General features: G+C 46.5%; 1 protein-coding gene across 1 annotated transcript in view; it reads right to left on the bottom strand.

Moving 5' to 3' along the window:
• The window catches only part of MYBPH (myosin binding protein H), a 35,806-nt gene extending 22,988 nt beyond the window's left edge, over positions 1 to 12,818 (bottom strand). The window contains exons 1-3 of the mRNA XM_063119752.1: positions 12,626 to 12,818; positions 9,095 to 9,229; positions 6,073 to 6,240 (exon numbers count right to left, since the gene is read on the bottom strand). Coding sequence (XP_062975822.1) covers positions 6,073 to 6,240; positions 9,095 to 9,229; positions 12,626 to 12,803 — 481 coding nt within the window. The 5' untranslated portion in view covers positions 12,804 to 12,818. The remainder of the gene's footprint in view (positions 1 to 6,072; positions 6,241 to 9,094; positions 9,230 to 12,625) is intronic.
• Positions 12,819 to 13,606: the final 788 nt, after the last annotated feature.

Here is a 13,606-nt window from a genome sequence, read left to right as displayed (position 1 = left end):
GGCACATACTAATGGTTTACCTGTGCACACAAGTATCCTTTCTACGCTAATCTCAATGTGGTGTAATGACCAGACTTAAACCAGGGAGATTTGGTTTGAAGCACTACTATACCAAGCAGCACTTTGGGGGCATACTTAGACCTGGGGATGTCCCGAGGTTCGCCCTGGGATCATCCTTGTGCGTCCACATGACGCACAGGGGATCCCGGGGGGCAGGGAGGGATGATCCCTCCCTTGCCCCCAGGATATCGCCCTACCCTTCTATCACATTTTTTCCTGTGGTCTTGGGATCATCCCAAGACCACAGGAGGTGTGGCCGGGCATCCCGTTTTCGTCCTGGCTCCTTGCGAGTAACTGTGAGGAGCCAGGAACCAGGCGCGTTGCACGCCGCGTGTAGACTGAGGGGGAGGATCTCACGATCATCATATCACGGGATCCTCCCCCTTCACCCTCCTCGTCTAGCCATGCCCTTGGAGACAAATGGTATATGTGTGTGTTTCAACAGAAAGCATGCGTGGATGACTGACTGGGAGCACGGTGCTGGCTTTGGGCCCCACTGCTGCCTCGCTTTCAAAGCAAACATGGCAGCATTAAGCATGCTTTTTAAAAAGTGTGATTACTGTATCATGTAGTTTGGTCCTCATCAGCCATGTCATTTACTGGGTCACTTTGGGTCAGTCACCAAGAGCATGAAAAGAGCCCTGCTAGATTATCCCAAAGACCACTGATCTAGAATCCTGTTTCCCACAGTGAACAAACAACCAGATGTCCTGCTTGAGAACTCTCGTTAGACATGAGGCAATAGCCCTCTCCCACGGTTGCTCCCCACCCAAGAGTATTCAGAAGCATGCTACCTCTGGTGCTGGGGCAGTATATAGTCATCATAACCGGTTATCTTCCATGAATTTATCTAATCCCCTTTTAAAGCTGTCTACATTGGTGGACACCACCACATCCTGTGGAAGAAAATTCCTTAGTTTAACTATGTGTGCTATGAAAAATTGCTGTCTTTTGTCGGTCCTGAAATCAACTCTCAGCTTTCCTTAAGGAGCAGTCCTATGCATGTTTAGATAAGCATTGCAGGACCTTTTTTCTGTCTAAACATGATCCTGGGTTCTAGTGTAATGAGAAAGGGAGAAAATCTTCTCCCTCTCTACTTTCTCCACACTATGGCCTTAGCTAGACCTAGCGGTCTAGTGGGAGGGAGGGGTGAAGATCTCGCGAGATCTCCCCCTCTGTTTACACGCAGCGCGTGACAACGTCAGAAGGTGAGGACGTCGTGGCTGCCATCTTTTAAAAATTTCCTTAAAGAAGAGCGTACAAATGCTCGTGCACAGAAAGGTAGGGTTTTTTAAAATTTAAACTTAATTTTCCCCCCTCCCCTCACCCCACCCCTGATAGGCACAGAGCTCCTGAGGAGCTCTGCGTCCCATGCGCGGGTCCAGGCTCCTTGCGAAGAACTGCAAGGAACCGGGACAACCCATGATGCCTGCCCACACGTTCTGCGGTCTTGGGATCATCCTGAGACCGCGGAAAAAGCAGGCCTAAAGTATAGGGCGAGATCCCGGGGCAAGGGAGGGCTCATCCCTCCCTGATCCCAGGATCCCCTGTGCATCATGTGAACGCACAGGGACAATCCCAGGGATCGTCCCAAGATTTCGCCCTGACTAGCTAAGGCCTATGTCTGCTTTTATACACCTCTATCCTGTCCCTCCTTACTTGCCTTTTTTCCCCTAAACAAGAAAGCTCCAAACATTGTAACCTGTCCTCAAAGTGGAGTTGCACAGCCTTAATTTTCTAACATGATTGTCATGAGAATAAAATGGGATAACCCCTACATATAATACCTTGAAGTCTTTGGATGAAGGATGGCATATGAATATGATAAATAAAGAGTGAAATGTGTAGTGACTGACTGGAGGTCTCCCTCTGTATTAATTTAGCATCCCAAATTTTTGTAAGGTTGATGCCTTGCCATCCCGTAAACACTATGCTGCTCAGCAAGCAACAGGTTAAACTAGGAAGACAACAAATAGAAGAGAGTTCCATGAAATATTGTAAGGCCTTGCAGAATAAACAAGCAGTACTAATAGCCCAGTTCTCACACTCACTGTGCCAACAAATACATACTTTGGATGATGTGTCCCGACTGCTGTGCCAAAGACAAGGTCACAAGCCACAAGCTCCATGTGCTGATAGTCTTGAGATGCAATGTCACCATTTGGGCCAGATATTCTAGCACTAAATGTTTACATCAGGGTCTACTTCCTCTTCCCTCCAATTTCACTAAACCATATCTATGAATTTACACAATATGGAATAATACTGACCTACATTATTACTAGGCCTGTGCAAGCTTCAGGCCTTGGATTTGGAAGTCCAAATCACGGAGGCCATTTTATGGTGGATCTGCCATTTTATGGTGGATCCACCATTTTCCTTGCACAAACCTAGGCTGGTAGGCCCCCATGCAGCCTACAATTCCCAGCATCCAGTGCATGGGAGGGCTGAACTTTCCAGGGCCTCACCGCCACCACTGCCTCCTCCTTGGTGCAATCGTGGCTCGCAGGGAAGCTAGTGATCTCCACCATAAAATGATCTCCATGATACGGACTTCCAAATCCAAAGCCCGAGGCTTGCACAGGCCTAATTATTACTGAGAACTCTTGTTCATGGATGGCCCAAGACATTTTGTTTCCTGATGCAATCATGTGAAGGATATGGTGGTGTCACCTTTCCATTTCATGTACAAAAGCTGTCTAGACTGGCAGTAGTATCTTACTTCAACACTGGCAACATGACAGTGTCTGCCACTGCACTTGAAGACACATTAGATTGTGTGTCATCCATAGCTCTGTTTTCCAAGATCTCACTGACACTCATCTTCCTTCCTGCATCTGCTTCTTGGGACGGCCACGTCATTCTGCCCAGCAATAGGGCCAGCCGTGCTTTTCCTCATTCATTGTACCAGTTTGCCCACCATGGGCAATTGTTGGGTTAATTCTGGGTTTCTGTGTTCATATGTCATAAAAGAAGCCAAGAACAGGGCATTCCTGGGTTGTTAATTAAAACCAGAAATAACGAGCACATGGCTCGCATGCTCTGCTTGTCCCCACAATTCCTGGGTTAAACAACCCAGGAATTGCTGCTGTGACATACGAATGCAGATCCTCTCAGCCGTATCCCAAGACTAATGTGAGATTAAACACACATTTGGAATCTTGCTACTGCGAAGAGCCACTTGGTAGGGACCCTTTAGAATGGAAAACCAGTAAGTGGGGAAAGGGTTAAACACCCCCTTCCCTGCCACTCCTTTGCTATATTCCAAAATGGCTTTTCTTATATATGTACACATGTAATGAAATGGCTTTTCTTATGGATGGATGCATGTAAGGAAACCTCTTTTTGACATTTTCTAAAGTGAAAAGCCTTTTGGGGAGGAGGCAATTTAGAACGAAGGAGTAACTGGAAGAGGGGCTTTCAATTTTTCCTCTACGTATGGCTTCATTGTTCCAAATTGTTCCCCTCCCCTAGCTTTTCTCCTTGGAGGGTTCCAAATGAACATTTACCTTCACATCAATCTTAGGAGGTAGCACGGGGTTTTATCAGTAATTACATTATCCCAACAATGTAATTGTGAGTAGCTTGCTAAGCAGAGATCTGTTACTGCTACACTACACCAACTCTCTAGAAAGCCAGCTGGGTAAATAGTGTCTAAGGAGCTATAGCACTTTTTGACTATATGTTACTATAGAAGAACACATGTAAGCTGGAATTTGCTCCCCAAAGTGTACGTAAAGCAACCTCATTAGCTAAACAGAATTAAATGGAAGAACAATTTAAATACTGCTTTCTAACCTAGATTTTATATGGTGCAAAAGATAGGTCCCTTAAACTACAGAGCCTACCACAATATCACAGTTTTCTCAAATTCAAATTCCAATTCCAATTTGAATTTAACTTACCGGTGACAACAAAGAGAGATGAACTGCCCAACATCTGTATGGATTTCAAAGTTAACACAGGATTCTGATTCTGATTATTTATTGATTTGTGCTAAACACTAGTTAGTGAGTTTGATGCTGCAGTAACTGTTATGACCATGCTGGCTGGGGGTGATGTCAGTTGTAGTTCAACACATCTGGAGAGCTGCAGGTTGGGGAAGGCTGAGCTAGATAAGCTATAATATGACCTCTCACCTTCGAATCCTTTAGTCCTGTCCATTGAACAATAGAGTTTTGCACCTGAGTTGGGATCATCAGATGGCACGACATCCACATTCTGTGAACATTCACCAAGGTCACGTGTGTGTGTGTGTCTTGACGACAGCACTTTGCAGCTGCAGGGTGGGAATGGCACATCTACACAGCAGGAGGGAAGAAGGGCTTTCCGAACGAAAAAGATGCAGTGCCCTTGGCCATTCAGCCCCTGCCCAGACTTCTTGTGTGTCCCCCGACCTACCCTGGCCCTCACTCCACCCCTGGAATGCCCCCAGCCTCAATTCAAAGTGAGGTCGCCACCAACAGACAGAGCAAAGAAGATGGTGACCTCTGAGTAAAGGCAAAAGTCACAGTAAGTCAACAACTTTTTAAAAGCACAGTTGGGTGGGGGGGGATCCCATGGTGGGTGCCAGTTGGCGGCTGCATTGTATAAACAATGCAGGGCCACTGCACAGCCACCACGGGGTACACAGGGCATATAGATAAGCCCCAGTTCTCATTTGGTTCCAATAAAAACATTAGCATTATCAGAGTCAAAATGTGTATTGCATGCACCGTATTACATGGAATGGTGCCAGAATTATTATTATTGTGAGAATATGAAACAGAGCTTGCCCAGTAAAGCACTATATATACCAAAGAAATGGCATCTTTATATAACAGCTCATCAAATATAGCTATGGCACATGCCTTGCTCATATTAGGGCATTTTGCTAAAATCGTCCATCTGCTCAGCTCCGACAGCATGAAGGTAATATGTACTGCCAATACAATAAATGTCATCCTTCATTAGGTTTATTCAGATCTAGGTTAAAAAGCACTGCTATGGATTTTGCACGAAGTGGCAGATGCCTTGATGCCCCACTCATTCTATCTATACCTCCTGTTAGCGGTGCATAAGTAATGGAAGATAGTTCTTCTGTAAATGTGGCCAGAGTCCATACTGGTGGACATCACGGTTACATGCTGCATTAAAGAACCCACTTACAGGCTGGCTGATGAAATACGTTCATCATCAGTGTTCATCCTTTTCCATCAACAGGTTCATCTAAATATAAGACCTCTTTGCAGTGCAAACAGAAATTAGGTTAGTCTGGAGCGTGATCCTTCTGTCCAGGTTATGCAGGGTCTTGGCATTTCACACTCCACACAAAATACTTACTGACCACATAAGCAGGGAAGCTATATCTTGGGGAGGGTGAAGGTTCTTTCAAACTCACAAACACAGCGAAGGTCATATGGACCTTTGCTGTAATTTGAAATGAGAGGGAGGAAAAGTGGCTGGAGAGGCCTCAGAGTAGCTCATATCCTAACCTCTCCAGTCTTCTCCCCTCCCAGAACACTGAAACATCCCCTTTCCCCCTCTCTGAGGTTGTGTTCCCGACCTGGGAGAGGCAGCCAGTGCGGTTCTCCCCACACCAGCTGCAATGGGGAGGTGGGCGGAGCTCTGATTCCCAGCTCCGAGGTTGGAGTGCTATCTCTGACCAAGATCTGGGAATCCAAACTTTCCTTTGGCCTCTCAGGTGCTGTCTGGGCCACAAGACCATTCCTTAAATTGTTTTAAATTCTGCATGTTAAAGATTTTATATTTTGTTTTTATTATCTTGTACTGCAGTGTGCATTTTTATGAACCACCCAGAGAGCTTCAGCCATTGGGAGGTATAGAAATAGAAATCATCATCACCATCATCAGAGAACTCCCAGTAATATATAGTTTGGCCACTTATGATTGTAGTTTCGATGGAGTTTGAGGAGTTCTTGCCCCTGCTACCCTGATTGCTAAAACATGTTCTTTGAATAATCAGCATCAATGTACACCATCTGTTACATTAAATGCACTGAAGATACATACCAAGAATCTCTCTGATGAGGATGGGTTGGTCCAGGACTGCTGGGTCACTAACTCCATCACCTTTCACAGTTTTCACACGAATGTGAAGTTTATCTCCGGCTGTTAGATTGCGGATAACGTAACGTGTGGAAAGGAAGGGCTTGTTGTTGGCAGCCACCCAGTCTGCGGCTAGAACAAAAATATATGATTGATAAAGTAAATGATTAGAAGCAAACAGCTCCCTGAGAAAGAACTATTGAAACCAATTCAGTGGACAATGAGGATAAAACCTTTAAAACATATCTGTCTAGAACAGATGTGTTGGACTACATCTCTCAGCATCCCATGCTGGCTGGAGATGATGGGAATTGCAGTCCAACACATTTGAGGGCACCTGATTGGGGAAGCCTGTTCTAGAGAGCCCACTCAAGTTCTTTCTTTGGAACAAGAGATGAAGGCTGTATTCCTAAGCACACTTTGCTTCAGAATAAACCCCATTGATCACAACAGTCCTGTGAATATTTCCACATACACATTCATAAGATCTGGCTGTTCAAAACAATTTAATTATAAGCCATGCCTTGCTAACTTACACATGCACGTCTAACCAAATGTGAGGTTGCAAGATGTCCATTCTAGCCTTCTATGGGTTGAATCTAATGATAGTCCTACTTAAAGTAGACCGATGGAAAAAAGTGGAACTTATGCTAAAGTAACTTTGAGCAGTGTCTAATCAGGCTCTTCCATGCACAGCCAGCCTTGCTGGCTCCAGTCTGCATGTGGCCAGCCCCACTGGTCCTGGTCCACAAGCAGCCCCTATTGCTTGCGTGACATGATATAGCACTTCCGGGGGTAGCCCCTGAAACTAGTGGAAATGCTCATTTCTGGAAGCTAGGAGGTTGCTGGAGCCCTGCCCCTTCCAAAAAGAACAATTTCTGCTTGTTTTGGGACTTGTCCCTGGACGACACACAAGCAGTAGGGGCTGCTTGTGGGTCAGGACCTGTGGGGCTGGCCACATGCAGAAGGGCCCATTGGATACAATCCATAGTCTAAAAGGGCCATGTACAGCTTCATTCTTACATTCAATCTATTCATATTGGAGTGGAACGTTATTTTATTGATACCTGGACATGTTTCTGCTACAATTGTGCTTTGATTAACTTTTGTGAACATTTGTGTCATGCTGACAACAAGTGTTCCTTGGCTCAAGGTCAAGAGCTTCTAATCACAAATCAGGGATAGAAATGTTATGCAGCATTGGAATGAGAAGTATGTAAGAATTCATTCGTGCAAGCTGAAACCATCCCATATTAAATATTCAACAAACAATTTGGAATACAGAATGAAATCTCCAAGCGAGAAAAAAAGCTAAACTCAAAACAATTTATTTATGAGAAATTATTCATCCAGCTGTGGCTCACCAGATATGCCAAATAACCAACACATTCATCAGCTTTTCAAAATGAAAATGGGTAACATGAATTGTTCATAGCAAATCAATAGGGATGCCACCAATGACAGAGGAACTTAGCAGGTCTCACCCATCATCATCACAGCAGAATTAATGTACAAGACAAATGTTGTAAAAACAAAGCAAAACACCACCATCACCCATTCAAGGTATGACATGGTCAATCCATCACTGGTCTATAAATTAAATTGCTCACAGTTGTCATCTCTTAGTTCCTAATGTTTCCAGGTTTTAAAAAGTATATTTCATAGACTCTGTGACCCTTTTCCACCTTAATATTGCTCTAGTGTGCCTTCTATAACCTGCTATGCTCAGGAAAGCATTGGTCAGGAGGGATGTCTTTGGAAGTTCCATGACTGCTACACAATGGATTCAAGCTGGCAAAAGTCTAGACAGAGAAGGGAAAATACCATTCCTCCCTACTTCCCAATTCAGAAAGACACCTCCGCTATTGTTGTATATAAGAGTCGGAGGCCTCAGCTAGACCTACGGGTCTAGCGCGACGGAGGGGTGAGCATCTCACGATATTGTTATCATGAGATCTCCCCCTCTGTTTACACATGGCGTGCAACAGCCTTGGAGGAACAGGATGTTGCATCCGCCATTTTGTTTTTTATTTACTTAAAGGAGAAAAGCGCACTAGCGCTCATGTGCAAAAAGTTAGTTTTTTTATTTTAAACAATTTTTCCCGCTCCACCCACCCCAACCAACCCGTGTGTGGTTCCCAGCTCCTCGCGAGTAACTGCGAGGAGCCAGGACAAACTGTGATGCCTGCCCAAATGTTCCGCGGTCTTGCGATCAGCCAAAGACTGTGAAAAAAGTGGGCTTCAACTATAGGGCGATATCCTGGGGAAAGGGAGGGATCATCCCTCCCTGCTCTCAGGATCCTCTGTGCGTCATGTGCATGCACAGGGATGATCCCGGGGCAATCCCCGGGATATCGCCCCGTCTAGATGTGGCCTGAGTGCCAAAATCAGTTTTCTCCAACTGGTATGTTGGACTACAATTCCCACCCACCACAGCCAGTATGACCTTGCACTGAAAATGCTGGCCAAATTTGTCATTTTGTAGTTGGGAAGCAGCTTCCCCTGTTTGAATTATTCTACTGCAGCCAATCACAGTGTTTTCTGTCCCAGCATGCCAGTTCTGTTGCTCTGCAGTTGGCTGGAACCACTGCAACTTTTGAAAAGGAGAAGCTACACCTGTGGAATATCTGCCCCCTTCAGAGCTCCTAAAGAATAAGACTCACATCAAAATTCTAGAGTTTACAGCCCCATGACTTGCATGCTAAGCCTTCCTCAACTTGAGCCCAGAGTATATCCATTACAAACCAACAACAGCAAGCGTGTAAACTGCTGATCAAGTGCAAAGAAGGGAATGTGCTAACAATAGTACGCACACCTGATTAGCAGTTTTCCAGGTTAATGAAAAATATCCAGCTTTCCTTCCCATCAGACTGTGGTTGTAGGTATGTCTACAGAGGGAGAAGCGATCAGCAATCTATGCTATGCTATTTTCCACATCAACACATGCAGCTCTTCATGCTTACAAGAGAGTAAAGCCCAAGCCTACTTCCATCTTTGCAGTGTTCAACCACATATCCATCCAGGCCAGAGGGGCCCACATTCTCCGGTGCATCCCATGTTAGAGTCACAGAGTTGTCGTTCACATCATCCAGTGTCAGATTCAGTGGAGCACCAGGTGTTCCTGCCACCACAAATACAAAGGCATTAATAAGGCATTTCCCATCCCCTCCAATCCAATCCTTCTTATGCTGTACTAACCCATAGGACTTTCCTCCTTGATGAAGTGCTTAGCCAGACAATCAGAGGATGCATGTCTCAACCATATTTTAGCTGTTGCATGATAGCTATGTAAATTCCCAGGTCAGACAAAGCACTCGCATGTTTAGCAACCATATAAGCAATGAATGAGATTGTGCTAGTTAACAACGCATGGAAGGGGGCTCTACATACACAAAGACACATAAGAATTTCTATGTTACCAGGAACGCCAATTGCACTGGGATTCCCACTGCATGGAAGCCCCTACACATGTACAGGTCTATGCATGTAGAGGTTCCTTTTACACATTCAACTGGACATGCAGGTTCAGGCTGGGGGAAATATAGCCAGTGGGAAACAACTAGGATGTGGCTGGCATGTAAACATTTCATCTGAACAAGGGTATAGTGTTTTGCGTAGAAACACAAAGAATTTCACAAACAGTACCTCAGCAGCAATCCTTTCAAACCTATACAGGAACAGTCCTATTATTGGGCAGAATGAGGCATCCGCCTGAGGCAGTGGATACTGGGGTTGGTGGAGAGTGGTGGAATAGTGTTGGGAGGATAGAATCATAGAATCATAGAATAGCAGAGTTGGAAGGGGCCTACAAGGCCATCGAGTCCAACCCCCTGCTCAATGCAGGAATCCACCCTAAAGCATCCCTGACAGATGGTTGTCCAGCTGCCTCTTGAATGCCTCTAGTGTGGGAGAGCCCACAACCTCCCTAGGTAGCTGATTCCATTGTCGCACTGCTCTAACAGTCAGGAAGTTTTTCCTGATGTCCAGCCGGAATCTGGCTTCCTTTAACTTGAGCCCGTTATTCCGTGTCCTGCACTCTGGGAGGATCGAGAAGAGATCCTGGCCCTCCTCTGTGTGACAACCTTTCAAGTATTTGAAGAGTGCTATCATGTCTCCCCTCAATCTTCTCTTCTCCAGGCTAAACATGCCCAGTTCTTTCAGTCTCTCTTCATAGGGCTTTGTTTCTAGATCTCTGATCATCCTGGTTGCCCTCTTCTGAACACGCTCCAGCTTGTCTGCATCCTTCTTGAATTGTGGAGCCCAGAACTGGACGCAATACTCTAGATGAGGCCTAACCAGGGCCGAATAGAGAGGAACCAGTACCTCACGTGATTTGGAAGCTATACTTCTATTAATGCAGCCCAAAATAGCATTTGCCTTTCTTGCAGCCATATCGCACTGTTGGCTCATATTCAGCTTGTGATCTACTGGATAGAACTGGATGTGCCATGTGATTTGCCCTTTGCCCACTAAGCTGCCTTCAGATACTGTGGAGGACGTTGTCCTGCTACCAGTGTGGAAGTAAGATTCAATTGCACATTTGGTTAGCTTCTGTAGATGGAATGCGTGGAGGAGATCTCATCCTTTGCCTCAGCCAGCAAAATGCCTTGGGCCTGCCCTGACCCTGTAAACTGGGGGTAAATATCACAGATCACTGAAAAGGTATTAATTTATTTTATTTGTTTCCCACCTTTCTATCAAAAAATGGCACTCAAGAAAGCTTACAGGCACAATTAAAATGGATTAAAACAATAAAGCAATACATTAAAATACAATAAAAACATAACAATTACAGGATTTTAAAAACAACAACAACAACAGCATCCAACTCAATAGACCCACTTCCAGGCCAAAACTATCAGGAGAAAGGGAGAAAAACCTAGCCGCCGTTGGCAGGGAGTTCCATAGCCTGGGAGCAGCCACTGAATAGGTCCTCTCTCATGTTGCTACTAAATGTGGCTCTGAAGACAGACGTCTTGAAAGAAAGGCCTCTTCAGAAGATCTTAAGAACTGGGCAGGCTTGTATGGGAGAAGGCAATCTTTCAGGTTGCCTTGTCCCAAGCTATATAGAGTGTTATAGGCCACAACCAGCACTTTGGATTTTGCCTAGAAACAGACCGGTAGCCAATAAAGCTGCTGTAACAAGGGAGTCACATGTTCTCTGAAACTGGCCCTGGTCAATAGTGTGGCTGCAGCATTCTGGACCATCTGAAGTTTCCACTACTGACATCAGGCACTAATTTAGAACCAGAACTGCTTCTTTACATTTAGATGGAATGGATAGAGCTTGGTGTCAATGGCATACCTATGGCACTGAATCCCTGAACTCTGGACCATCTCTCCTAGCAGTTTCATGTACATGGTAAACATTATGGGGGAGAAGATGGAACCCTGAGGGACACCACAGGCCAATGGTCGTGGCATTGAACAGGAATCCCCCAGTAGCACATTCTGATATCGCCCCTCCAAGGAATGGAGCCACCGTGTAACAGTGCCTCCTACTCCCACTTCAAACAGATGCCTCAGGATACCATCATAGATAGTACCAAAAGCTGCCAAAAGGTCCAACAGAGTTCAGAGGGACACACTTCCCCTCCCCATTTTCTGATGCAGATCATCCACCAAAGTGACCAAGGCAGTCTCTCATAACCAGGCCTGAGGCCAGATTGAAACTGATCTAGACAATCTGTCTCATCCAGAAATCCCCGGAGCTGAGAAGTCACCATACATCTTGCTCAAAAATTAGAAACAGGCCTGAGATTATGTTAATATAGTAAGGTTCCGGGTGGGTGCTTGTTTAAAAACAAAAGAAACAAAGAAACAAAGGAAAAACAACTACCAAAAGGCCCACCTCCTTTATGCTAGATGAAATAACACCTTGCACACACCTAACTGACCCTGTTCAGTTGACACGCTAAGATTTTGAGCTAAACATGATGGCTTAGTGTGTTATATGAACCATTCCTAACAAGGGTGACTACATAACCGCAGTTTAAACACGCTCCCTAACCATTTGCTGCAAAAGGGTTAGCGGCCTAATCATGGCTTAGCGTATCATGTGAACAGGCCCATTAACTGCCCTCCTGGCACAGAGGCACCAGTCCCTGAGGCTCAAGACAGACAATTGTGGGTGTGATTTCCTCAGAGAGCAGTGGGGCACGGGCATGTTTCATAGAGGTTTATTGCCCATAGTGTATAGGCTCAATCCACTTCCACCATGACAAGAAGCTTTGTTCCAAAGAGTCATCTTTGCCCAGAGGCAAGACTGGTACACCACAGACACCAACGCTTCACCCAACCACTTTCAGTGCCTGCAGCCTGCCGGAAGAAGGTTCCCAGGCGTTTGGGGAGGGATGGGTGAGAACCCCTTACGGAAACGTCGGCCAGAGACATGGTCTCCCCAGGCCGCCCCCGCTGAGCCCCGCCACGCTCTCCACGTGGCCCCGCCGCGCTCGGAGGACAGAGGCGCGGCGCGCGCGGCATGCGTCCCCTCCCTCCTTCCACCGCCTGCCTTCACCTTCTTTGGGCTGCTTCTTCGAAGCTGGAACTGCGGGCGGGGCGCTCTGTGCCGCGGGGGGAGACGGGGCCGGCTCCAGCGCAGCGGCTGCTGCTACTGATACGTCCGATTCGGGAGCAGGGGCAGCCTCTGCTGCAGCCGGTTGGGCTTCAGACGGCGGCGCCTCTTGGTCGGACATCAGTCGAGTTTGGGGGCTCCGCTCTCTGCACCGGGGTGGTGGACGACGGTGGAGGGGCTGCGCGGGTTCCAGCTGAGCCTCCGCGAATGGAAATTCTGCCGCTGAGTGGCCCCGGGGTGGCACTTCCCCTCTGCTCCGCTCGGCCGGAGTTTCTCCCGTCTGTTCTCCGCGGGGAAGGGGAGGGGGTTTATAGGTCCCCCTGCGGTCCGCCCCCTCCTCTCCTCTCCTCTCCGCGTAGGCCCACCTGTCTGGGCGGGTGGGGGAGCCAGGAATAGCTGTCCAGCAGCTGCAAGCTGCAAATTCAGCATCTCCTCGGGAGTCGCTGCGGTCTGTGGGACACCGCGGGAGCAGCCCTCGGGCAGTTTCCTACATTTCTCAGTAAGCAGAGCGATCTATCCGTCACCAAAGCGGGGCTTAACGTGAGCCAGGCTTTAGCAAGGCCTGCTAGGCTTTAACTGCTTTGTTTTGTATTAAATGACGGCCCCGAAGCAGATAACTGATGCCTGGGAGCATGTGCAGACTGTGTTTTCATCCTTGAGTAAACTCTGTGAGCCCCTCTACTTCTGATTTGGGGGATTAAGGGTACGATCCTTTTCAAGTTTAGACGGGGGGGCGGGGATGTCCTACTGCTTTCACTATTTCCCAGGTGCCAGGAGTTGTAGGACTTTTTTCTGCGTAAACATGCATAGGATTGCACTTTAAGGTGCATAATATCCACATAAACTTGAGCCCTGCACCTTTCTCTCTACATTTTCCAGTTCAGCATTTTTACATTATTCATTATTATTATTTATTTATATATA

This window comes from Elgaria multicarinata, chromosome 1 (genome assembly GCF_023053635.1).
Source record: "Elgaria multicarinata webbii isolate HBS135686 ecotype San Diego chromosome 1, rElgMul1.1.pri, whole genome shotgun sequence".
Classification (NCBI taxonomy): Eukaryota; Metazoa; Chordata; class Lepidosauria; order Squamata; family Anguidae; genus Elgaria; species Elgaria multicarinata.
The sequence above is the reverse complement of the archived record's forward strand: the minus strand, read 5'-3'. Positions and strand labels throughout refer to the sequence as shown.